The sequence below is a fragment of the Trichogramma pretiosum genome, unplaced genomic scaffold (assembly GCF_000599845.2).
Source record: "Trichogramma pretiosum strain Unisexual culture from Peru unplaced genomic scaffold, Tpre_2.0 scaffold11, whole genome shotgun sequence".
NCBI lineage: Eukaryota > Metazoa > Arthropoda > Insecta > Hymenoptera > Trichogrammatidae > Trichogramma > Trichogramma pretiosum.
The window spans coordinates 1303332-1329219 of record NW_019641702.1 but is presented as its reverse complement, the minus strand read 5'-3'; the positions used below and the strand labels follow the sequence as shown (position 1 = coordinate 1329219).

The following is a 25888-nucleotide window of genomic DNA, read 5'->3' as shown; positions in this document are numbered from 1 at the left end:
CAGTCCCGTGAGCACCGAGCCCTTTTTTCTCTTTCTCGCTCTCCTTACGTATACACCGAGATAAAGAAAGAGAGCAGCTTCTTTCATCGCATTATATAGATGTACCGGGCGAATGTATAGGATCGGGATTATCTACGAAAGCTCACCGTGTATTCGTATCTGTGTGCCTTTCGATTCATTGAATTTCGGGCAAATTATGAGATTTTTTTCTCTCACTCTCTTTTCCCATTCGCTCCGCACTGCTCGATGAAGTTATAAATTATATACGCCTGGAATTTTTCTCTCTCTCCGCCCTCGTGCGCGTACACAGCCTCGCGATCACGCCAAAATTCTTGAGGTATTTTTCAATTATACGGCTGCGGCGTAGTACGGGTCGCGCGCGAGCTTCGTACGGTCCCTTTTGTGCGCGTCGTATCATATCCCGCCCCACCCACCCGCGTTCAGCGATGTTTGGTATTTTGCACTCTTGGCTTTGATGGATGCACTCTATGCCGCGCCGAGCTGTTACACATTTATACACACGTAGTAGCTGCCAAGGTAAATTGAGCGATCGCATTCCTTCGAGGTATATATGGCACGTCATCGCGTCGATGTTATATTACGGCCTTCGAGAGATCGATACAGCAATAACTGTCGACACCCCAAAGCTCTCAATCTCGGCTGGAAAATCTTAAATAAGATGTTTTTCCTTCGCTATTTATAATGAGCTACATAAGCAGCTATATAATGTGTTTGCGTACTGTATACTTGTGCGCTACGTGTGTAACACAATATGCATTTCGTGGCTTAGAATTATGTATATAGAACGGGTAAGTGTTTAGGTCACGCACGCGACGCGAGCTTCTCTCTCTCTCTCTTTACCTCTTATAGCCTCGTACACACGGACGCGCGTAGTTGACGTTTTTTCACTGATTGCTTCAAGGACCCCGTAATACACTGGCGCCTACTTGAGTGTATTATAGTTCCAGTACGTGTACAGCCCACGCGCACATAACGTATACCACGTTCTCCTCCCTACACGGCCTGGGAATCTTGAGAATTTTCCGCCTCGGATGGCACTCGAGCTTTTTTGGCTCGATGCTTTTTTTCTCTTTCTTCCTTTTTTTGTCGTTGCTTCGCAAGAGCTCGCGAAAATCTGTCGTGCGTCGTAGTCCGCCGCCTGCGCGATTGCTTCCTCGGACACCCGTAGATGCAAAATTAAGCGAAAATAAAACGCGACACAAAGCCAAGGCTAGCGAGAAACCCCATATATCTACGTGCATGGTAAGAAAATACTCGTATGACAAAACACGAAAGAATAAAAAAGGAAAAAGAAACACAGACACGCGTTTGCCGGTGAAGGGTCTTCCTGACTCACAGCACAGAGCTCATTCGTGAGAGACAATTACACCGTTTACCGGAGAAAGAGAGAGAGAGAGAGAGAGAGAAAGAGAACTCGACCAGAGAACCCTCCTTCAGCATCACCCTCGTCGATTCGCGTTGGCGGCGGGAGGGCGAGAGAAACGTTTAGTTCTTGATTCACGCGCGCTCACTTCTGTACTCTGTGCTTTGGCTCCGAGTGTATCTCTTTACTTTTTTTCCGCCTTCTCCTCGTACTACTTCTTCCGCGTCGAGAGTTATACAGCCGAATAAACTTTGCTCTTCGATAGGGCTAAATCCGTTTGCATGGCCCGAACGAAGCGTTAACGCGCGGTGGCCTGTGTTTTACAACACGGACTTTACAAGTGTCATCGATGCGCTAATGCGCTTCGATTTTTGTGGCGAATTTTCCCAAGAAAAACACGAGCTTTAAATGTAAAACTGAATTGCTATTGAAAGAGAGAAAGATTGAGAAAAGAGAAATTCTCGCGTGCAATCTTATATCTCTACACGATATTTCGTGAAAAAATTCGTTCACCTTGTGCGTGTAATTCATTTTTCGCTCGCTTTTTCACGCAAGCTCCGAAAAATGTTCGATATACATGTGACGCACACACATACATACATACATCGGATAAGGCAGAAAGCAAAAACGGTCAAAGAAAACGTATAGAGCAACTACTACTCGTCTTGGTGGCACTTGACTCACCAGGATATAAACGTGAGCGCGAAAAATGCTATTCTTGCCGACAAAGTGTAAAAGAAAATTGAAAAATTGCCCCGAGAGAAGGGAGGCGACGAGGGAGGACACAGCCGAAAAGTAAAAGATTTTCTAAGGCTGCATAAAATCGCTCGGCAAAATGTGGAAGAAGAATAAGCGCCTATATAGATATATTATATTCTCGCGAGAGTTTAGCTCGGAAAGTAGATATATCGCGCGTGGAGGCGACTCGTATAGGGTAAAAAGAGCTGTTGCTGCTGCTGCTGCTACTACGCGAGGCTGTCCCTAAGTGGATTCCCAAAGGCGTGTGTACATGTATGTAAGTCTGTGCCATGCATGCGCGTATATATATGCATGTGAGCACATGTGAGATGTGCCTTTGTAGTAGGTTCATCCCTGTACAGCACTAAGAAGGTATAAAGCATGCCTCGTATGCTCATAGATATATCTACTCTCGATCTGTAAAATTTAGCTTTATTTACTACGCTCGATGATGATTTTGAAATCGAATTTTTTTGTCATTCTTGTCGATCGAGCGACAGGGAGAGAAGAAATTTTCGCACTCTCTTACCTCGTACATGTGTAGTATATGCGTGCTGCGTACGTCGAAGCTTGACCCCGATCCAATCGGTCTTGATGGTCGCTGACCAACAATAGCAGCACGGCTCCAATCCTCCACATCGAAAAAGTTATATGAATGAAGAAGAAAAAAAAAGATGAAGAAGAAAAAACGTCATCCTTCTTATAGGCTGCATTGTCCTATGGCAAGTCAGTACACTCCGTCGTACTTCGCGCGCGGATATATCTATATTGTGCTTACACGTGGAAATCGAAGGCGTAATCTTGGCATAAGAGCTTTGTACTCGTCATCTTTCCCGGCAACGGATAAAAGCTCGTCGAGCGACGACGCTGCAGGGATACGACATCAAAGCCCCATTGGAAAAATCGCCTCGCGCACTTGTATACACGCGGTGTGCTGCTACGGGACCGAAAAAAGCTCGAAATTATTATTTGAGTATGAAAGGATCTAATCTTTCTTGCGTTATGCCGCGCGATTCCTTTTGTGATGGAATTAGATGTATTACGGGAATGCGCAGTGTACGCGGCGTATTAGGTATATGGTATAGGATTAAACGATTTGTGCTTCAAGGCAACGAGGACAAGAAGAGAGAGAGAGAGACAAGATCCCGTCACGCGGGTCGAGCTTAAACTTTCGAAGCTGCTAAGAAATAATAAAGGAAAATCGGAATTGTGGGTGACGTATGAGTGGTTACAAAAAAAGGAAGACACATTGTGAGTTTAGTTTTATTGATAATCATGTATTTCTGAAGTAAACGTTGTCTTTTATGACACTTGATACACATTTAATATCTATAATATGCTTAATATGACAATAGCAATACTCATTGTCTAACAGTTCGACGACGATTTAATCTTCATTCCTTCGCATTATCGTTATAATTACGTCTACTGAAATTAAGCAGCGCAGATTCAATAGTTATATATTACACATTTTTTTTTTTTTTTTACAAAATAATCAATTACAATAATCGCATTAACGATGCGACGGTATATTTACATAAAAATTTTTCGGTGTCGCAGATTATTCATTATTTTTTCATTTAGTTTGTTTATTATTCTCGTATCAATTCTGTGCGAACGTGTGTATGTCTCCATACGTTTGTTGTTTTTTTTTCACTTTCTTTGATCGAATTGTGCGTCTCTAAACTTTATGATTATTTGATTTGAAAAATGTCTGAAAAATTCGCAAACGCCCTTAGCGCACGCGAACGGCATATGCCTGGCGTGTAGTAGTATATAGCTATAGGGTGGCGCGCGGGTGGTACTTTTAATGTCTGTTTTATTTAGAAATCGTGGTTATACATAATAATATTATATATATACCAGTTTTGTTGCCTTCTTATTATATGCGTTTTGATGTCTTCTATTTGATACGTGTATACAAAATAAATATATATCGATTAAAAACGATTTTGGGATAAACTTATACGTATAATGCGGTATTTCATTACGTGACTAATTGTGAGCTTTTTCCCAAAAATAGTTTGGTATAATACAGATGCAGGCAAATTATGTGCGCAAGAAAATGCTTATGAAAAATTAACTTACATAAATATAAACAAAACGATGATATACAAATTAATTGCAATTAGCCCAAAATTCGGATTCACGTGTCGCATTTGATAAATAAACACACACTCGCAGAAGTAACGCAATAAAATTAATTAATCAAACTCGATGAGATGTGCATCGCTTTGCGTCTTGCGACATTTAATTTTAATCAGGTAATTGCTCTTGCAAGCTTGGCTATATCATTTATCTATACGTTTGATGCAATGAAACCGACCAAATGAGATTATTCTAGCTTTTACAAGACAATCGCATGTCAATTTAACCCGTGAAACAATAAAGTCATATAGTCCGTGTCACTCGGTCTTCGCCGGGTGTGTGTTTATATATCTGTCGTGAAAACGAGAAGCTCAATCAGTCTGACACGAAGCTCTCCGCGCTCCCTGCCTATATCGCAGCTAAGCCAGTTGAAATCTAATTCAATGAACTTCGCCCCGAGATAGAGAGATAGAGATAGAGAGCGCGCGAGAAAGAGAGGGTAACTTTCCCTTTTCAATTTTCCGATAAAAATTGCTATATACATGCTATGTAGTACTAAACAGGGCTCTGTTGCGTAACTTGGCCTAAATATGGTTAAAGCTTAATTGGTAACTAAATTACAGGTCTTACAAGTGTTTTATATGGAGTTGACTAGAACAATACTCGCGTGATGATTCTCGCCCTTGAACGGGGCCAAATCATCGGGGATAATGGATGAAAATAAAAAGTACAAATTAAACGAAAAAAAAGACTCATTATTAAAAACTAAAATTCTTATCTAAGAGGAATGTGTACGAGAAATAGTTTGGTTGGTTTTCCTTTTTTTTGGCAATTGACCAGAACAAAAATACCGTGTGACTAGAAAAATCATAAATGGCAACTTTTGGATACATATACATTTACAAATATCATATCTATACATTTATTTGTTTATAGTTTTTTTTTCTCTTAAATATCTTTGATATCGTTTAGCTGCATGAGTCACGCCGCACTCCAGTTTATCGCGCGCGAAAAAAATCAACGCGTCACTGTACGTGCGAAAGCGACTTTTCGGAGATCTATTATATATATGGGACTAGATCGAGTACACACACACAAACATTATGGCTAAATTTTATTTTTCTTTTTCTTATTTTTTCGTGACGAAAGAGACTATCGAGATCGAGAACGTAAAATTAAATACCCTGCGTTAACTTATTTCGTACTCTTTAAATTATAATATATACAACTATACCGTGCCGATTTTTTATTCTTTGCTATCTACAAACATTTACACAACCGAATTATACCGGACATTTAAAATACTGATTCGTATCATTACGCTTCGAACAATTTATACACGAAATTTACAAAAACTCGTCTGCGCTGCTTTGCAAGCTCTACCTATTACAATAACGCCGTTTAAACAGTTAATACTATATCGTTAATCATTTTTATTTCCTTTTTCTATGTTTTCTTTTTCATTTTTGGCAAACTTAAGCTGGACTCTTATTACGATCGGAGCTTCTGGTAAAATGCAATAGCTTTGACTAGATTGCGATTAGTTTTTTTTTCATTCTTCGAATTACTCTAGCAGCTCGAGAAAACGTCGTCGATTCGACGATCCGCGAGCCTATGCACGACGACGCTTACTCGATTCAATTATTACTACGAGAAGAGAGATACAAAAGAAAAACAAACCCCTCGGTGCGCGCGTGATTATACAAAATATATAATGATGAACAAACGAACAAACAAGTTAAATATAAATGAGAAAACCAGACTAGAATATACTTTCGGATACATAACGGTGCAGTTAAAAGTCTATACAATATATGGATAAATACTTAGCTGCTGAATAATTGAACAAACAAATAAAAATACGTTACGCTTGGACGCAGCTAAATACCAATCGGCGCGTCGACATTCACATGAGATCGAGGCCGAATCTCCAGTAAACGGCGCTCGACGACGGCAGACTCCTGATGGGCATCGGCCGAGCCAACGTCATGCTGCTGACCGTCTGTCGTCAGGCCATCTCGTGATCGAGAGCGGCCAATTTGCTCGTCGCGTCGACCTGCATGAGCTCCGTCGTGTTGTTGTTGTTCTGCTCGTTGGGATGCTGCTGGGCCATGTGCTTCTTCAGAGCCGACTGTTTGGCGAATTTGGCCTCGCACTTGCTGCAGGCGAGCTCGTCCTGGGTAGCCGTGGCCGATGCCGCTCCTCCTCCTCCGCCCGCGGCTGGTCTCGGCTTGTGCCATCTCCGGTGCGAGGCCAGATTGGCCGGGCAGGAGAATCGCTTGTCGCACTCGGGGCAGCGGTACTCGACGTGGGCGATGCGCGAGCAGCGATGCTGGGCCAGCTGGAAGGCGTCGTCGTGCAGCTGCCGGCACAGTTTGCACTGGTAGGGCCCGAGGCGGTTCTCGATCTTGGCGAGCTCGGCGCGCGCCTCCTCGGTGACCTCGACGATGTTGAAGGCCGGATCGATGTCGCCGGTGACGATGGCCTCGTCCGGGCCGAGGATCACCGTGCCCGAGACCGGACTGCTCGTGTCCTCGTCGAACTTGAGTCGGCGCACGTGTTTCTTCTTGCCTCGCAGTCCTCCACCAGCCGCCGCCGATTTTTCCGCTCTGCCGCCGATCGTCGGGGTGACGCTACTGCCGCTGCTACCACCGCTAGCGCCGATCTCCTTGCGCTTCAGAGACGGAGGATGGTGGTAGGGTTGATTGGACGGCGACGGCGTGCTCGGTGGCGTCATCGGCGCGTGCTGCTGCTGCTGAGGCTGCGTCTGTCCCGAATGATGACTCAACGGGGTCAAGTGGCAGCTCTGCAGGGGACTGCTGCTGGCCGAGAGCAGCAGCTGCTTGCGCGGCGTCGGATGGTAAACCGAGAGACCCACCGAGGAGCAGCTGCGCTGGCTGTCCTGATCGTCGTCGTAGAAGCCGGCCGCGGATCGATGCAGTCGGGCCTCCTCGCGGCTGCGACGGTCCTCCTCGTCGTCGACCTCGATCGGCTCGTCCGGCCCGACGACCGGCGCATTTTCCGTCGTCGAGCTGCTCTTGACGGACAGATCCAACGGGCTCGGAGTCTCGGCTCGTTTGTGTTGTTGATGCTGAAGCGGATGATGCGGCTGATGATGCTGCTGTTGTTGCTGCTGCTGCTGCTGCTGCGCATCCCAAGCCAAGAGTCGCTGCTCGCTCAGCCGCTGAAAGGCGTAAGCTTCCTCGAGTTGATGTTGTTGCTGCTGCTGATGCTGTTGCTGCTGTTGCTGCTGATGGTGATAGGCGCTCGCGGTGACGTAGGGATGCTGCTGGTGCAACTCGTCGAAGTAACTGGCGACGGCCGCAGCAGCTCCGAGATGGTAACCCAGGCCCGGGACGCCGGCCAGGTAGGTTCGCTGCGGCAGGGCACTGTGCAACATCTTGCAGCACCCACACTTTTTTTACACTCGTGCCAAACGACGACGACAACAACAACAACAACAGTGACGAAAAATGTCAAAATACACGATCTGTCTACTACTCGTCGGCTCCTCCGCTCGTGGAGCGCGCGAGAATCGAACTGACTGTTACGATGCACCTTCGTGTAGCTTCGAGTGGAGAGAAACTGCGGGAGCCACGACGAATAAGAGAGCGATAGCGAAAGTCAAAGCAGTGGCGAATGTGTGTGTGCGCTTGCGGCGGTGGCCAGACGCCGTGTGCCAATCGTGTCCGCAGCGACTGGCCGTTTTTGCGATCACAGAATAAGCAGCGGCGGCGGCGGTGGTGGCGGCGACTCCGCCTTTAGAGAAAGTGGGGGATGCGTCTCTGCACGAGAACCCCACTACCGTTGGATCGCGGCGCCCAACCGTGGGGGTGGAGTTGTGCGAGTTTCGCAGCTGCGTATACGATCGCATCTCGTTTATGTATGTACCGTATACAAGGCATAGTCCCGCTGACGGTGCGAAGGTTCGCGCGACCGGATATAACGCGTACGTATAGGACTACGCATAACGTAGGCTCGGAGCAGCTCGGAGAGAGGCGAAAGATGTCCGAGAGGAGGGAGAGATGCGAGAAATGGAGGCGCGAGAGGATGCTGTGCCGTGCCAATTGCGTCGCTCGAGGCTCGCGCGAGAACGCGACATCTTCCTCTCTTCGTACACCTACTCGCGAGCTATATGTAGGTCGACGTGCGATACGCGCAAGCAACAATACATCGTGAGCTCGGTGAGAAATTCTTTCGAGAAAATGTATAGATATATTGTTCGCTCGTGTATGTTCGTTTTATATTTGAATGTAAAACTTCGTCAATCGCGCACTCTCAGCGGTAAGATCGCGCATGTGTCGTTGGCAACATCTTGGCTCGTGCTGAGATACAGTTGGAAAAGTATACGCGCTCAGAGCAGGCGATAACTTCTCGATCCTATAGCATCGATTTTCACCCTAAGATTTTGTTACTTTTTCTGTATATATCTAAGTTTTCAAATATTAAATTGTTAGTATTGTTATTATTAAGAAACCGAGTTTAACATCATTCATCGATTCGACGGCATAAAACCTAGAGAAGAGTAACGGGCAAAGCCAGTATCCTACATAACCCGCCTCCCCGTTCCTTCACGGATTTACAATATAATTTTGGTAATGCATAAACGCGGACGAGATAGATCGATCGAGCCAGTACGGCCTGTAGCGAAATTAAGAGAGAGAGAAAGACCGTTGGGACAAATGCATCCTCGTGAAATTTTCGACGATTGTCGGAAAGTGACTGAAACTGTCTGCTTGCAAGCCGATGCAACGATGTGAAGGACAGCTCCGACGCGTCATTTGTATATCTGAGAAAGATTATATTTTTCGATTTAAAAGTAAATATTTTTGTGAAACAATAAAGTGATTGATACGTTTGATCATTGAGCGTCTTCGAATAAATTAAATAAAATTTCCAAAACTTTAGTTTTATTGCCAACAAAATATATAATTGAATCAAACATAAATCATTTCCCGATGAATATAATTATTAAGTAATTTAAACAAATCAAGTTGAAGAAATGAAATAATTTATGGTAATAGCAATCAATTTCCACAAATCATTTACAATTTTGAACGTAATGTCAACAGATGGAGCAGTTAGAACTCGCAAGTGGTGAAAAAGGCTGAAAATTACTATATAAGAAGAATAGAACGCTCGATGATTTGTATACCAATTTTTTGCTACGATAATCTTGGACAAGGTATGCACGCGTCAGACAGATTTCTGACTTGCCCAAAAGATCTTGGCATTGGCACTTGCAACGGAAGATCTCGGTAAAATCGTTGAATCGTTGCCACAATTGTAATGAAAAAATCATAAATTCTAAGAGATCTCTGACATTGATAAGTTTTTTTAATTGGACTCTCTATAGTGAGTATGCGAGGGGAAAATCACGAAATGGCCAGCAGCGGCTCCTTGCGAGGCCATGTTCGTCTAGCAAAGCGGTCTACTGTATTCATTACTTCGTACTGGCTCGCGTATAGATCTCTGCCAAGTGCAGAGTCTTTACTTTTATTTCGTCGCATTACAAGTCGACAAATGCGCAGAGCGAGTCGGCGTTCGCGGCTGCTCTATATTATGCACGCGGACTTGTCCCACCTCAAAATCATTGAATTATAAAGCAGAGTTTAATGGCATCGTGTCGCGCTCCCGCACCAGAGAGGTCTTTATACATACGTACTTACATACATCATTGATATTTGAGCTGTCATAGCGAAGGACCCGCGCGCGCTCGCACGAGTTTTTCGACTTTTGCGATACGTCGTCGTTCGTATCGAATGAATAAAATACTCGTGCCCATGCATTTATAAAACTCGAACGCTCGACCTTAATTATAATACAGTGCGCGCGTACGTACGAAACTTTGCGCCAAGGCGACGCCACGCGTTCGAGCGATATTTATTTATTTTTTTTATCATTTTTCTCTGCGATACCGCAGGCATACCTATGATCGTGCGCGTATATGTTAAAGTACGCGAAAAATGGATACATCCTTTCGTTGCTCGGGCAAAAAAATTTAAATTAAAAAAATACTCGCACACAGATAGGCCGCCTGAAATCTTTGATTCGCGATTAGATTAGACAAGCTTCGATACGCGAAGCGATAATACGTTATCTCGCGGCTCGGGCGAATTCGTACGCACTCGCGACTATTATACGTCCAATTGAAGTGTCCACATTGCTGCGTAAGATATAGATTGTTCAATATGTTACCTGTTGCAATTGTGCGTAAGGGTCAGTATAACGTTTATCTAAATCTAGGCCTTGCGATTGTTCAACGCAAAAAGATAAAGTAAACACGCTCGCTTGAGTTTTTAGGATAAAAAAAAAGATAAAAAAAGAGAAGAGAAAGAATAGACTTTTTTTATTCTCCATGAAGCTTTATCTGCCTACAGCTTTTTTTTTTTTTTTTTTTTGATCATCAAGCTATTTTGTAAAAGTGCGGCAAGACGTCGATCGGTGCCTCGTAGTCGTTGATCCATAACGGGCCGCTGTATTCCTTGTTGTCGTTGCCGTCTCGCCATCTGCCCTTGGGCAAATAGACGTCTCGAGACAGCGAACCCTCGTGAATCACCGGTGCCACGAGCACCTCCTCGCCGAGAAGATACTCTGCGGAAAAAAAATTTAGATTTTAATTAGATTGATTATGAGTGCAAGTAACTGCAATTAGGTTTAGATTTAGATTTTCGCGTTCATACCGTCGCTGACTTTATGGGCCTCTTGGTCCTCCGGGTCGACCCACCAGATCGGGGGATTTACCGGAGCTCCGGTCTGCACGGCCAATTTCATTCGATCGATAACTTTGGGGGCAATTTGTGTGTGTAACTGGGTAAATTTCTTCGATATCTTGATGGTCTGCGAAAAGTAAAGTGAAATGTCGTTTTGTATAAGGCAGTAATGTACTCGTTACGACTTTTTCTCTCTCATATACGCACCTCGTCGTCGTAATCCCAAGGCACGAACGAGAATTGCAGCGAGGGCATGAAGGTGTTGGCCTGCAGCCACCTGATGAAGATCTCCTTGGAGGGTTTGGCGGTGAGGGTGATGTCGCCGGGTACGTAGCCGTTGCCTCCGATCATGTCGGGCAGCACGAACACGTAGCCCTGCAGATTCATCTGCAGCAGGGTCGTCACCAGAGTCGGCAGGCCGTTGTTGAGGGTCCACCTCGAGTCCTTGTCGATCATTCGCACGAAGATGGGCAGGTCCTGGGTGCGCCAGCCCACTCGGACCTCGATCATCGAGTTAAAGTTGTCCCAGAGCGCCGTGACGTACTGATTGGTGTAGAGGCCCGGCTGCAGGTCCTCGTCGCCCTGGAGATCGGGCACCGGCTGGGCCGTGAACGTCTCCTCGCCGGCGTCGAACTTGAAGCTGTCCACGCCGAGGTCCGTGATCTTGCGCAATCGACCCACCCACCACTGGACGGCCTCGAGATTGGTGAAGTCTATGGCGAGCGAGTCGTTGCCCTGCCACCACTCGCTCTTCACCGAGCCCTCGAGATTTTTCACCGCGTAGTCGTGCTCCACGGCGTAGTCGTAGGCTGCGCAGTTCCGATTGATGAACGGATGCACCCAGAGGGTGACGCGGAAGCCCTGACTGTGCAGGTCGTCCGTCAGGCCGAGCACGTCCGGGAACTTGGTCGCGTTGAACTCGGCCGAGCCGTAGCAGGTCTCCCAGTTGTCGTCGATCTCGAGCTGGCTGTTGCCGAAGCCGTTGTCGCGTATCTCCTTGGCGAACTCGCGCACCACCGAGTCGTTGACGTAGACCTTGTACCTGGCCCAGGTCGACCAGATCGGCTCGGCCACCATCCGCTCGTCCGGTATGTCCATGGGTTTACCCAGATGCTCCAGCACCACGTACTCGTGGGCCATGCGCGCGTCGCTGAACACGCCGATCTCGTAGTCGAGCTCGATCTGCTCGCGCCTGTGATACGGCGCCCGATTCTTCGCCACCAGACACAGGTGCTTGGTGATGAGATTGTTCTGATCGACGAAGAGCGGATCCCGCGGACTGCCGTAGATGTAGAAGCCCCGACTGGATAGCCAGTAGCGCTCGATCACCGCCGCCTGGTTCTGGTGGGTGGGCACGTAGGGCTCCTCCTCGTAGTACTGGTGCTGGACGGGCCAGTGCTGGTAGCGCCACTGGGGCCCGCCGACCCACTGCGCGTCCTCGTCCAGTCGGATGCAGTCGGTCAGGCTGCCGTCGGGATTCTGCATCAGACGCTTGATCTTCACCGCGTCGGCCTGGGGCGCGGCCAAGATCTTCGTGTGCACGACGTCGCGCACCTTCACGCAGATCGTGTCCTGCTCGCAGTTCGAGATGAGCTGGTAGACGGCTCGAGAGTCACCGGCCAAAGTAGTGGCCGCGGGGTCCTTGGTGAACAGGACCATCTCGAGCGACGATGGATTTGCCGATGCCGATTTTTCTGCAATTTTCGAATGTACCAGTGGGAAAAAATCATAATTAAGCTATGCTTACCGTTTTTCTGAATTTTCAACGTGATCTTGTCGCTCTTCATGGAAACGGTGAGCGTGCCGGACTTGATCTTCTTGTAGACCTGATTAGGATTTTTGACCTCGCACGATTCCACATATCGATAAGCGTAAAAGCCAAGGAGCAACAAAAGCAGCAGCACCCGCTGCTGCACTCCCTTGTCTCTCATCTTTCAAGATGTCTTCGAGGCGCGTCCGAGGTCTTTATAATCGTTTGTCGTATTGTCGCCTCGACCGATCTGTCCACGAGACTGCAGTCGCGCGCGTGTACGTCCGACGATTTGACGAGCATATCGCGGCAATCGCGCGACTGTAATTTCGCATTATTATCGCGTCAAACGATGCGACGAGCTCGCGAGCTCATGTGTGTGTGTGTGCGTGCATCGCGCTCTACATTGTCGATGGATTTTTTTTGCAAAACTTTTTATCCATTTATGTTTTGTTACGAGCCGATAATCGATAGGAAGACGATGCACCGATTGCAAGTATATATATACATGCAGTGCGGAGATACGAATCGCAAAACTATATAATAATTCTCGGCGATAGCAGCACGCCCGGAAAATCGTAAAACAAATATGAGCTTTTCAAAGAGCCGCGCTCGTGTAAACAATAATGCATTAACGCGCGCGCGCGCGCGTACAACGAAAATTAATTAGAGAACCGGCCGAGCGCAACGCGAGGAGCCGTATTATAAATAAAGCACAATCAGTACGTACGCTCGCGAGGCGCGATTTTGTCATTTTATAACGCCAAGTTGTTCGTTCGCAACTCGCAACTCTCAGCGCGAATATCCTTACACAATGTTGATGTACGTACTGCTCGTGGAGAGGTGCATGCGTATGCTGAAAATTTCGCCAAACTCGGCAGTAGCCCACATTGATAAAATTCAAGTTATGCAGCGTGCGCGCGCGCTCATAATATATATATCGAGAGTGTAAGAGTTCTCTCTTCGGAAATTTTCGAAAATCGCTAAGCATGCCCGGCAGCAGCAAGTTTGCGCCCGGACCAGTAATAGCATTCGCAAAGCCATAACGCGCGCGCGCGCGCCGTCGATGCATAATGGAACGCATTGCTTTGGCACACAGAGCTCTCGAATAAGAGGTGCTCAGAGAGAGAGAGTCAAAGTCCATGTATATTTTAGTCGATTTTAATGTGCCGTCGCGCCCGCTCCGAAGTGTACCTAGCGTACGTACGTGCGTAAGCTCGCTCGCGCCTCTGTGTGTTCCCGTGTACGTGTGTGCGCACGCTCGCTCGCCTCTCTGTAATCCGCTTATAACATCGTGCATGTACGGTTGAGACCGATTAGCTGCCGCTATTCTATCGCTCTCTTGATGCTCTCCTCTCGCTCGCTCGTGGGCATTTTCCATGTCGGCGCCTGCCAGCTATGTACATTTATATAGGCATACTCTCTCTCGAGTGCGCGCACATACTCTACGCGCAAAGTCACCAAAAGTTATTTATTATTTAAATAAAAGCTTCGACGCGAGAGATAGAGAGAGAGAGAGAGCAAGTATTCCAAAGCGACTCTACTGATGCCGCCGCTGCTGCTGCTGTTGCATGTGCTGCTTTATAGCTATGATTGAAGTTCTTGAAAGCTTTTTTCCGAGCAACTACTTATCTGTACCGACTGTAAGCTCGCCCGAGCGATATATAAGCTCGCAAGACGTTTTTACCTTTCCGAATGCTCTCGACGCTCAATCGTTCGTATACGAGAAAACGAATGAATATCGATCGAGGCTGCGAATAAAAAACGAAAAATACGTAGAGAGAAAAACTATCGCAATGCGTTAACTTGACCCATTTGTAAAACAATTTTTCGAGGATAACGTATTCGCGCGCACTACACATGCGTGTATACACACATCGAGTGCTATGCGGGTCGACCTCACCTCTGTTGATATATTTTCCATCATAATGCCTCTGCGCGTGCAGCAGCGCTACGCGAGCTCCATGCCGGAAGGCCACGACGAATGCATTATTGGATCGCGTTACATCAAACAATAACAGAGACGTGCGCTCACAGAGAGAGAGGTTTGCACAAGCCATTCCTCTGCTGCTACCGCTGCGACAGCTTGGCGAGCTCTTATAATGTGTACGCAAATGCTGGAATAGAGATGAAATGTGCACGTCGATATGTTGTAGGTATGGAATTTATATTTCACCCTATTATCCACAGTGGACATACGTAAAATATGTACATAAGTATTCTTAAAAATAATAAAACAAATAATCTAGGTAACAATAGTATGTACAGTAGCTTGAGATATTATAACAATTGGAGAATTTTGCGTTTTAAAACAGTTTTTTGCCTGCTTTGCTACGCTCGTCGGTTTTCAATTTTTTAGTAGTCCTCGGAGTTTGACCTTGTGACGATTGACTCGCAAACATTTTTCTTTTGCGATTCTGAAAAAGTAATGAGGTATTTTTTTATTAAATTTTTTCATAGCTGCGAAAATTATATCACGAAAATAACGAGTTTTACCATTGGCTCAGGATTCGGGAGTTCCTCGTCGTTCTCTGCGTCTTCTTTAGACGCACTGGCTACGATCGGGCTAATATGCTTGAAAACGAAATTTCCTCTTCCAGTTTTAAGATTGAGCGGACCTTTGACTGGCAGATTTTGTGCAATGCGAGTGAGCGTTTCATCACCTCTAGATAAAAATGATCCTTTCCAATTTTCCTAAAAATGATGCATTTTTTTAAATCAATAAAATATCGCGAAACAAAAATCCTATGAATAAAAACAACCGAATACTTACGATGGATATACTTTTAGAGTTTGAAACGACCTTGATTGTGCTTGACGCAACGGATTTGATTGTTTTGTTATTTTTAGCCGAATTAGAATCTTGTAACTTAATACTGGTCGTTGACACCTTGCTGGCGTTAACAATTTTCAAACTTTTACCTAATATTTGACCCTTACTGAAATCGTCTTCAATAACACTATTCATGTTTTTCTGATAATAAATAAGTTAAGATAGTTTAATATAAGTCTTTTAAGTTAATTTAAAATCTGTATTTAATTTACCTCTTTTTCTTCTAAAAATTTTGTTTGTTCATATCTAATTTTTCTCATTTGAAGTTCAAGGTCAGGATCAACCTCATCATCGATCTCATCGTTATCTTCTTCGGGCCTTTGCGATAAGCCATCGAACATTTTATCTGTGCAGTACAAAGAAATATTTTTATTTCTAATTCCAATAGCATATGATATTTAATATGACAGATTTTTAAAGTTACGTAAAAACTTGTTTTTGATTGAAATTTTATGTATTTGTTTTTTTTCTCGATAACGTTACAAATCGGGATCAACAAATAAAATTTATTTTTGTTTCGGAATCTTTACGATAGAAAAATGTATACGCATCGAATGGAATTGAAGTTTAAAAACTCACCTATATTTTTCCATTTAAACTTTCGTTCACGGCCTTTGCCATCCGAGTGCAAATCGCCATCCTCAAAAAGAAGTTCTTGCAGCAATCGCACTTCTCTTTGATCTTCATCCAGAACTTGCTTCATGTGCATTTTTTCGAGTTGATCCTTTACTTGAGCTTCGTCGATGTCTTCGGCATCAGCTTCATTAACCTCCATTTCATCAAGCTCGTTCTCATCTTCATCAGCTGAACCCCAATCACTTTCGCTCAATTCTGCTTCCTCGTCGACATAGTTACGAGCAACTTTTTTTATGTCTTTTTTCGGCACAACAATTATTTCATTTTCATCTGAATCATAATCTATGTACTTTTCCTCCTCTTCTTCGTCGACGACATTGTTTTCCTCCTCTTCATCTGAAAATTCGTCAGAATCCGCTTCATCCTCGTCATCCGATAAGTTAAGTTTCTGAACTTTTTTCTTTTTTAATTTTTTTTTAGGACGTTTCTTAGATTTTGGTTCATTGCTTCCTTCTTCATCAGAAGACGAAAGTATCATAAAGCGAGACTTTGGCCCATCATCTTCGATAATCGGCTTCTCAATCTTCTTAGAATCTGACTTTTTAGACTTTATTTGATCACCATTTTGTACCATCTATATGAAATGTATAAATGTATCAATAAATAATTTTATTTTACTATAATATTATATTTTTCCCCTATTGAAAAACTGGAAAGTCTCAGAGCACATGTAATTTATCATCCAAAGCGAAGCCGAGGCTAATAATCACGTTCTCTGAGACTTTCTTTCTTCAATATGTAGGTGCAATAGTATATTTTGTACCTAGGGAGTGAAAAATATACTATTTTTCAAGGACTTACCTTTTCTGAACTTTTGTTTTCATCATTTTGTACGTTATTTACTGGATCACTACCCTTCAAACTTTCTTTATCAACAGGTGGCATTTTATTTGACTCATGGTTTGTACTTAGACTATTTGTAACATTAATCAAAGGCTCTGGCTTTCGAACTTGTTTCGCTTTTTGCAACCAAGCATCCATAGGATTTTTTACAGCTGGCTTTTGTATGTAACTGCGAGATTTAGCTTCTTGTTCTTTTTTTTTCTCGTGGTCATTTTCTTTTTTATCTTCTTTTTTTTCTTGCGCAATCTGTTTTATCGGACTCACACAAGGTTCATCATCAAGTGTTAAAATCATGTCCTGCGATGTTTCATCTGTACAAATCTTATCAAGCTGAGTACATTTCGGTTTCTCATCATCAGTTTGACTTGAAAACGCTCCAGAACATATATCGATAAGCTGACTTTCACTTACGGCAGTATTAAATTGAGTACATTCAGAGGGAATAGTTTTTCTGGTAAAACCGGAAATAATGTCGGCGACTTCATTGTCTGCTATAGACTCTGGAGGGTCTTCAAATAATTTTTTTTGTAGGTTTTGCTTCTTCTGTGAACAATCTGACAGTCTGGAACTATTTTAATTCATGGTTAAATTTAACGACAAGTAAAATATATATTATATATATAAATCTTAAAATAAAAGCTCCTACCTATCATCAACAGAAGGTGAGTCTTCAATTTTTCCCAAATTAAAATAATTCTTATTAACCGAGTTGGATTTTTTATCGGAATCGACTGACGTATTCAGCGCCGTAAGATGAGCAACCGGTGAAATCATGGTGTCTAATGCGCTGCCTAGCAAAGGCGTTTTGCAGTTTTGACGACGTGCGTCCGATCCAAGGCGTTCTCGAATAATAGCATCGAACTCTGATTTATTTGAACCATTGCTTTCCTCGGACACAATTGCATTTGCTTTAGAATTAGAACTCTCATCGTCATCGTCGTCATCGAGACGTATGATACGTTTGAGCTTTTTCGGTTGATGAACCTAAAAATAAAAATGTATTAAACTTATGTTAATAACTTATCAAAAACCAATAAACTTACTACTTCTTTTTCTTCTTCGTCTTCCTCTTCATCTTCATCTTCTTCCTCGTCATCGACCTCATCGTCTTCATTTTCTTCGTCTTCTTCATCGTCCAATTCAACAGCATCATCATTCTCAGCCCCCTCATCACTTTCTTCAGCTTCTTCATCGCCGAAATCACACCGTTTTCTTTTCTTATCGACCATTGGAACGTCATTTTCTTCCGGTTCACTTTCAGCACTTTCTTCTTCATCGTCCAAAATTTCTTCGTCATCCAAATAGTCATCATCGTAACTTTTTTTACCCTTGCATTCTTCTTCTTCTTCTTCTTCTTGATTCCTCATGCTTTCTTCTTTTTGCTTCCATTCTTCGCATCTCGATTCCGCTATTTTACGTTTTAAATTCTCTCGTAATTTTTTCAATTTTTCGCCAGGTTTAGGTTCCATTTGAGATGGATCATTAGCATCTATCGATTTTTTAAATGGTAGAATTTCTTCAACAATTGTTAAATCGGCACCCGAACCTTCAGTTGTCATTACTTTGACCTCGCATACTTCCTCAGGATTACGACGTCGAAGTTTCTGGTGACGATTGAAACGATCTAACAGTTTTTCTGTACCTTCTTTGAGCTTTCCTGAACTTGAAAAATCTATTGTCATTCCTGGGCATCCTTTTAACATAGGCTTGACTTTTATTGCTTCAGCAAGAATTTGTTCTTTTAAGCTAGGCTTCTTGGGTTTATCTTCTTCAAAATCAAGAGGTAAAAAGTTTTCATCTAATAATGCATTTTTGTCTATTACATCATCTGTTTTCTCTTCATTTATCATAGAAACTTCATCATCATCCAAATTTGCTACCTTAGATTTGTTGGGAGTACTACCAATCTCCATTGAGCTACCTGAACCCAGCTTTTTATCCTCGCTTGAATCTAATTCAGAGCCAGATAAATTCAATACAAGTGCTTCTTCACTATTTTCAAGCTGAGTTTCACTACTCTTGCTTGAAGTGTCAGAAAGTTTAGATTTACTTACTTCTTCATCATCAATTGAATCTTTCATGAGAAGTTTTTTTGGAACTTTAAAATCTCCGCGTTTTTGCAACAATTCACGTTTGTTTGGTGCATCTTGAATATTGTAATCTTGATTTAATTTTTGGGTAACCATGTTTACTAAGGCATTAGTTTGATATAAATTTCCATCTTTATCAGTAGAACAAGGTGTTTCAGCAAGCATAACAGTTTCTGAAGCAGTTAAATCACAAGATTTACTAAAATCAGTGAGCTTTTTACAATCAGTTGTATCAAATTCTGATTCAGAAACATTAAGAACAATATCTTCAGTACTATTTTCTAAAACTGTATTATTTTCAATAGAGGATTCATCCTTAGATTGATCATCATTTACTTTGTTTTCTAAATCCTGATCTATTTCCATTTCTTGCTCCTCAGTGGATGATTCTTTATTGGGCACATCTTCAGGTGATAATGTATTTTCGTTATCTTCATTATCTCCAACATCATTCAAAAATAACTTTCTGGGAACATTAAAATCACTATTTCTTTTCTGAAGAATTTCTCTTTTGTTATGAGCTTCTGAAATGTTATCTGGATTTAGTCTTTGAGTTAAAATGGCTACAAGTTGGTTTGATTCAAGATCGTCATCAATTTGTTTATTGTCCAATTGCTTTTCATTCTCATGTGAATCTTCTTTTACAGGCTGTGTATGCTGTACATCCTCTTCTTCAGAATCAGAAGATTTATAAAATTCCATAGCTTCTTTTTCTTTTTCATCAACTACTTTGCTGTATAAATAAAAGAGTACATTGATAAGTTTGCAGCAATATTTAAATTTATCTTATTGAATAAAAATAGAACTTACCTTATCTCATCAGCAAACATTTTCACTTTAGCAGCACATGAAATATTCTGAGGAATGGAAGTTTTTATTTTTTTTCTATTCAAAAACTCTTTTAATGTCCGTTGTTTAGGTCGATGGTAAGGCAGTGATAATTCAGATTCTCTTATCAACCTTTGAGTTTCACTATGAATTTGCTGCATCGCAGCCTCCTTTGAAGCTCGAGCTGACCCCTGTAAAATCACCCATTATATGATTATTTGTGATTAGTTATAAACAAGAATTGACCACACTTACTGTTCGCTTTTTAGTTTTTTTTTCTTTTTGAAGTATGTCTTTATCTTCTCTATTTGTTGAATCATAGTCATTGTTTTGAGGCCTGCTATCGATATCAGTGTCAGATTCAGAATCAACAATATTGCTTAATTTATTTTTGTTCTAAAACAATAAAAATAAGTTAAAAAATAAGAGCGTCAAGGAAAAAAAGATCTTTAGAAAAAAAAAGGTTTTTTACATTAACAAGCCTTGATTGTTTGTCATCATTGTCACTATCACTGCTAATACTAGCATCACTACTACTTTGAGTACCATCACTATTATTACCACTTTCTTTTTTTTTTCTTTTAACAGACTTTTCGTTTGTATTCACTTCTGTATCAGAGTCACTGTCCAGCAGCTGTCTCTTCTTCTGTTTAGATTTTTTGGCAAGTTTGGATAATTTTGTATTTTTAGATACAGATGTATCGGAGTCGCTTTGTGATTGATTATGTTTAGAACTATTAGGCACTAATATATCATCATCTGAATCTGAATCAATAAGACTGGAAAACTTTTTTGGCTGACTTGGCTTAACGGGTGAATTTTTGGCATCAGATGTAGACTTTGAGTCTTCATCATCTGAATCTGAATCAATAAACCTGGAAAACTCTTTTGGCTGACTTTGCTTAACGGGTGAATTTTTGGCATCAGATGTAGACTTTGAGTCTTCATCATCTGAATCTTTATTAATCAACTGACTACTTTTAGTAGACTGTGACTTAACATAAAATGAACTGGAATTAGAATTTTCTGAAGCATGTGCAATAGAACTTGTTGCTTGCGAGCTTTGACTTTCTTTCTGTTGAGAACTCTTTTGCGATGATGAAGTGAAACTAGATCTTGAAGTCTCATTGTCAGATTTATCTACTGCAATTGTACTTTCTTTTTTAGAATTAGACTCATCGTCTGACTTACTAGAGTTACTGCGCTGGCTACTTTTAATAGTAGATGATGAGCTGGTAGAAGATAATCTAGAATCCTCATCCTCTGGACTGGCTTTCAAAGTAGAAGTTGAACTTCGACTATCATCGTCCTCGATTTGCAATTTGATTGAGCCACTGTTTTGACTAACGCTAGTTTTACTAGAACTGTGACTTTCCTGAGAGCTCTTAGCATTGTCACTTTGCTCGACGTCGTCGTCGTCATAATTGGAATTCAAATTATTGCCACTGTCAGCCGTATTTGTTATGTCTGTTATGAGTGCTTTTGCGACCTCGTCTTTCACGTTTTCCGATTTGCTATTGTTTTCTTGGCTCATACTTAAAGCTAAAGAAGCCATTCTGCGATAGTTTATTAATTTTTCTCTCCACTTAATGATAAATTATACCGTTAAACAAATAAAATTAAATTTATCAACGAAAAAAAACAAAAGATCGAGGTTTGTTGTAGCTAAGAATTTGCTCGCATTTGCGTGCGTTGCTCTCTCCACGTATCGAAATGAAAACTGGCGCGAGAGAGCGTGTTTATTCGCGCCAAATTTTGCTGACTCTCCAATCGGCACGACACGACCGCCTCACGGTGACGCGCGAGCGACGTTTCGCACACCGATCGATGTCGAATTCGATCTGCATTCTCGGCAATGGGCAGTATCACTCGTCGGTAACGCCATGGGCTGCACTACTTTGAAAGCGCTCATCAAATTTTTGGAATCGCGTTCAATATTAATCAAATAAATAATTTTTTTCATTTATTGAAATTATTTAATACAAAAAAATTTTCTTTGGAAGTATTGCATGTTTTAATTTAAACTTTAATTCATGGATACTATGAAAACATTTACAAAATTTTCGCTACTATGATTAATAATTACTATTTTTTCTAAGGATGGTGTAAGCAATAGTTTTCAATGATATTCAATAATAGGTAGTACTACGAATGTTTTGCTACTGACAGATGTCGTCTTAGTTATCTACGCCACCGTCGATCGCTTCATGTTTTATTTCTTGCAGGCCATGCTTGATGCTACCTAAACACGGTTAGTGTTCAGAGGGATCTATTTATGCTAGAAACGAAATACCTGTCCGGTGCAGTTTTTTGAGTGTAAAATCAAGTTTGACATTTTATATTTTATCAAAAATGGCGAAAGGTAAAACTTAGATTTTATTGCCACATATTGGATCTAATTATCCATATCTATTTTTTAAATTAATTGTATCTGAATGATTGATAGAGGTTACAACAAACAATAACATGATACTCTTATTTTCGAAGTCACGATCAGTTGTTGAAATTTGCTTTGAAATGTGATTAGGGGTCATTAATTCATTTTATTATGAGTTACATTATCACTATTCACTGTGAATTTTAGAATAATGATAGATTTAATGATTTATTTAGTAACATCTCTCATTATTAAAATATTTTATTTTATAATAGTTTATCGCTAATATCAGTAGTACTTTTGAACATTTTTCAATTTTTCAGAAGACCCAAGACTTAAATTACATGATGGACATATTGATTCAGAAAAAAAGAGCCTTGAAGCTGGGCCAGATCCAACAGCCCCAATTACACGAAAAGGAGTCTTAACTTCTTTCTTAACTGGTAAACCAATGGATATTCCAGAAAATGATATTGTAACTATTGAACCTTTTACAAAAAAATACTTAGAAATATTTACAATTTTCACTGACAATTTGTTTTACTTTGTAGCTTGGGAAATGCAGATTTGTGTCTGAGTTTGAAAAATTAAACCGTATTGGAGAAGGCACTTACGGAATCGTTTACAGAGCAAGAGATACTAAAAGTGATAAAGTAGTGGCTTTGAAAAAAGTCAGAATGGAACATGAAAAGGATGGTTTACCTGTTAGTGGTTTAAGAGAAATAAGTGTCCTATTGTCGTGCAGACATGAAAATATTGTACAACTAAAAGAAGTTGTAGTTGGTAGAAGTTTAGAAAGTATATTCTTAGCAATGGAATATTGTGAGCAGGATTTGGCTAGTTTATTAGATAATATGCAAGCCCCATTCTCTGAAAGTCAAGTCAAATGTATCATGCTGCAAGTTCTTAAAGGGTTAAGATACTTGCATCACAATTTTATTGTACACAGAGATTTAAAAGTAAGTAATTTACTCATGACCGACAAAGGATGCGTTAAAATAGCAGATTTTGGACTTGCTAGATGGTTCGGTTTACCATTAAAACCCATGACACCTCGAGTTGTAACACTTTGGTACAGAGCTCCAGAATTACTCTTACAGGCTAAAACACAAACTACATCAGTAGATATGTGGGCTGCAGGATGCATACTTGGTAAATTGTTACAAATCTAATAAAATTAATTTTTATCATACCACTAATGATGTAAATAATTTATTTTAAATTTGTATTTGTTATTAGGTGAACTCTTAGGACATAGACCTTTACTTCCTGGAAGATCAGAAATTCAGCAATTAGAATTAATAGTTGATCTTCTTGGTACTCCAAGTGAGGCTATTTGGCCAGAATTTAATTCTCTACCAGCATTGGAGAATTTCACTCTAAAACAACAACCTTATAACAACCTTAAACAAAGGTTCCCATGGTTGAGTGCTGCAGGTCTTAGATTATTGAACTTCTTGTTCATGTATGATCCAAAGAAAAGAGCAACAGCAGAAGAATGCTTACAAAGCAGTTACTTTAAAGAAGCACCTTTGCGTGAGTTCCATATGACTTTAAAATTCTTTTTAAATCTATACAAAAACTAATATATCTTTTAATTATTCATACACAGCATGTGATCCAAAATTGATGCCAACGTTCCCGCAACACAGAAATATGAAGAAAGCAGCTGGAAAAGATCCACGCGATCCAGAACCATTAACTACTGATCAGACTAATAATTTACCTGCAATATCTGATCTTGTAAGTATTAAAAAAATATTTAAAGGATATTTAAAAACAATAATAATATTTAAAAATAAACGTCAACAGTCTTTATTTTAACATTGAGATTACATTCGACATAAATTTCATTTCAGCTTGGATCACTAGTCAAGAAACGACGTGTCGAGTAAAAAATATATTAAAAATATTGTGAAGATCGAGGCCTGTGAGAATTTTTTATTACTATGTAATACTTTTATCATTAATATAATATTGTCATTAAGCAACTCAACAGTTTTTTCACGTGTCATGATTTTTTTAAATTACTTGATTGAATCACAATAATGGACTTGTACAAAATAAGTATTTAAAAACATGTAAATCGACAAAAATATCGACGTTAAAAATTAATAAAAGATAAGTTTTTCAATTTAGTTGGCGAAGATTCTGTTTCCTTGAGCTCTGTAACGTCTCTCGAATTCGCCATTGGGATCGTATTTGGCCAAGAGACGGGCCCAGTCGTTGGCTTTCTTGGTCATCAGGAAGTTGATGACTTTAGCAGCGACTGCCTTCTGTTTCTCGTTGCATTTGGTGCAGCCAGTGGCCAAGGCATCGGGAAGTGTTCCTGTAACAATGAAAAAGAAAAAGCCACGAGCGTTAATATCATTATGCAAATTGTCTCTCGTTCGACGTACTTTTTAATTTTGTTTTGTCGAATTCTGTGGCGATTGTATAAGTTTTCCCGAACGCGACGTACATACTACGTAACGCCGCTCAAGATATGTCCACCTAAGCTCGTCGCGCGCAATTTTTCCATTTCCCCTCAGCTTTTAATGATTTCCCCATGAAACGCCGATCTCTACACGGTCCGCGCGACGAATCGGCCGCGTAAAGTCGAACGCGGCAAGGATAACCGCGAAACGATTTGTTTTTACATTACCCAAGCGCACGATAAGTAACGTCGCGTGAAAGTTTCTGCCGATATTTACGCAACGCACGCGTAATTGTAATGTATGCGTGTAATGTACGTGTGTGCGCCCGTGTCGTTCGTGTCTCTCTCTGTGTACGTGTGTAGGTTCCTCGTCGTTTATCCTTTGTCGTTTTGTTTACAAGAGTGAAAGTGCTCTGGATCGCGTTTAATTATTACTGTACCCGTTGCAAAAAAGAGCATTAAAAAAGATTTTTAGAGACACACAATAATCTGCAATTTATGAATTTATTCTAATAAGAAGTAGCGCAACGATTTACACCGTGTACCGGTGCTTATGTTTTTGTATTCGACTATACAAGATAGAATTATTGTTTATTTACGAAATGTATTCATCAAACAAGCTGAATATGCAGAATAAAACAACTTTTTTCCATCAAAACCAGTTTTGAATAGTCAAAGTTAACTAATTTAAATTCGTGGCACACAAAATCGTCTTTTGAAAACGTCATTGAATAATTTTCGGACGAAGGAGAACGATAATAGATGATAATCGTTTGCCAACAAATCGATGGTAAAAAAAGTAAGAATGAAAAAAAAACAATTCAAAGAAAAACAAAACTTACTCTTGAGCTCGCGACCATCGGGAGTGCAGTTGCCCTCGTCCAACATGCACTTCATGTACGACTGCAGCAATCTCGGGCTGTTGAGAATCTGATCGACATTGACGTTGTCGTACTTGTTGGTGTAAGCGTTGGCGGCCAGAGCGACACTCATGCAACAGAACAACATCACGCAAACGGCCTTCATGTTGACGGATCGAAGATGATATCGAGATAATTGAAAAATCGAAAGAAAGATCGGTTTGTCGAAACACTGGGGTTTATTGAAACGATACGACACGAGCGACGAGTCAACGTTGAATGCGATGTGTCGAGGAACGAGTCGACGATTTATATATGCGCGCGCGCGGGGC

The 25888-nt window shown here is 41.5% G+C and overlaps 5 protein-coding genes across 6 annotated transcripts; 1 reads left to right on the top strand and 4 right to left on the bottom strand.

The window, feature by feature from the left end:
* Positions 1-5167: 5167 nt before the first annotated feature.
* LOC106653815 (insulinoma-associated protein 2-like) lies at positions 5168-7853 on the bottom strand. Its single transcript, XM_014373393.2, has one exon. The coding sequence runs from the start codon at positions 7608-7610 to the stop codon at positions 6219-6221; it is 1392 nt and encodes a 463-aa protein (XP_014228879.1). The 5' UTR covers positions 7611-7853; the 3' UTR covers positions 5168-6218.
* A 2723-nt stretch (positions 7854-10576) lies between these two features.
* On the bottom strand, positions 10577-12978 carry LOC106653838 (myogenesis-regulating glycosidase). The gene is made up of 4 exons (XM_014373428.2): positions 12671-12978; positions 11131-12617; positions 10894-11050; positions 10577-10804 (listed from the first exon to the last, which is right to left on the bottom strand). The coding sequence occupies exons 1-4, from the start codon at positions 12852-12854 to the stop codon at positions 10617-10619; spliced, it is 2016 nt and encodes a 671-aa protein (XP_014228914.1). The 5' UTR covers positions 12855-12978; the 3' UTR covers positions 10577-10616.
* A 1843-nt stretch (positions 12979-14821) lies between these two features.
* On the bottom strand, positions 14822-21620 carry LOC106653876 (claspin-like). Its single transcript, XM_014373482.2, has 11 exons — positions 20376-21620; positions 20159-20299; positions 19886-20094; positions 18029-19808; positions 17632-17969; positions 16944-17553; positions 16086-16716; positions 15719-15852; positions 15447-15647; positions 15170-15367; positions 14822-15090 (listed from the first exon to the last, which is right to left on the bottom strand). Exons 1-11 carry the CDS (start codon positions 21456-21458, stop codon positions 14980-14982), a joined length of 5436 nt encoding a protein of 1811 aa, XP_014228968.1. The 5' UTR covers positions 21459-21620; the 3' UTR covers positions 14822-14979.
* A 508-nt stretch (positions 21621-22128) lies between these two features.
* LOC106653877 (cyclin-dependent kinase 10-like) lies at positions 22129-24418 on the top strand. Of its 2 annotated transcripts, none has more exons than XM_023462666.1 (6): positions 22129-22265; positions 22607-22755; positions 22832-23432; positions 23520-23816; positions 23893-24023; positions 24140-24418. In XM_023462666.1, the coding sequence occupies exons 1-6, from the start codon at positions 22256-22258 to the stop codon at positions 24173-24175; spliced, it is 1224 nt and encodes a 407-aa protein (XP_023318434.1). In that variant the 5' UTR covers positions 22129-22255; the 3' UTR covers positions 24176-24418. The 2 variants fall into 2 exon arrangements, with proteins under 2 accessions (XP_023318434.1, XP_014228970.1); XM_014373484.1 differs by having other exon boundaries at positions 22604-22755.
* Positions 24392-25888, bottom strand: LOC106653878 (ejaculatory bulb-specific protein 3). The gene is made up of 2 exons (XM_014373485.2): positions 25539-25888; positions 24392-24609 (listed from the first exon to the last, which is right to left on the bottom strand). Exons 1-2 carry the CDS (start codon positions 25720-25722, stop codon positions 24416-24418), a joined length of 378 nt encoding a protein of 125 aa, XP_014228971.1. The 5' UTR covers positions 25723-25888; the 3' UTR covers positions 24392-24415.

Coding starts and splice junctions, on each gene's coding strand:
- LOC106653878 (XM_014373485.2), bottom strand. CDS start 25,722: ATGAAGGCCGTTTGCGTGATGTTGTTCTGTTGCATGAGTGTCGCTCTG. Junction 24,610..25,538: donor CGATGGTCGCGAGCTCAAGA/GTAAGTTTTGTT, acceptor TCATTGTTACAG/GAACACTTCCCGATGCCTTG.
- LOC106653815 (XM_014373393.2), bottom strand. CDS start 7,610: ATGTTGCACAGTGCCCTGCCGCAGCGAACCTACCTGGCCGGCGTCCCG.
- LOC106653838 (XM_014373428.2), bottom strand. CDS start 12,854: ATGAGAGACAAGGGAGTGCAGCAGCGGGTGCTGCTGCTTTTGTTGCTC. Junction 12,618..12,670: donor GTTGAAAATTCAGAAAAACG/GTAAGCATAGCT, acceptor CGAAAATTGCAG/AAAAATCGGCATCGGCAAAT. Junction 10,805..10,893: donor GGCCCATAAAGTCAGCGACG/GTATGAACGCGA, acceptor TTTTTTCCGCAG/AGTATCTTCTCGGCGAGGAG.
- LOC106653876 (XM_014373482.2), bottom strand. CDS start 21,458: ATGGCTTCTTTAGCTTTAAGTATGAGCCAAGAAAACAATAGCAAATCG. Junction 15,368..15,446: donor ACTCTAAAAGTATATCCATC/GTAAGTATTCGG, acceptor CATCATTTTTAG/GAAAATTGGAAAGGATCATT. Junction 15,091..15,169: donor TCCCGAATCCTGAGCCAATG/GTAAAACTCGTT, acceptor TTACTTTTTCAG/AATCGCAAAAGAAAAATGTT.
- LOC106653877 (XM_014373484.1), top strand. Junction 22,756..22,831: donor ATATTCCAGAAAATGATATT/GTAACTATTGAA, acceptor TTTACTTTGTAG/CTTGGGAAATGCAGATTTGT. Junction 24,024..24,139: donor TACCTGCAATATCTGATCTT/GTAAGTATTAAA, acceptor ATTTCATTTCAG/CTTGGATCACTAGTCAAGAA.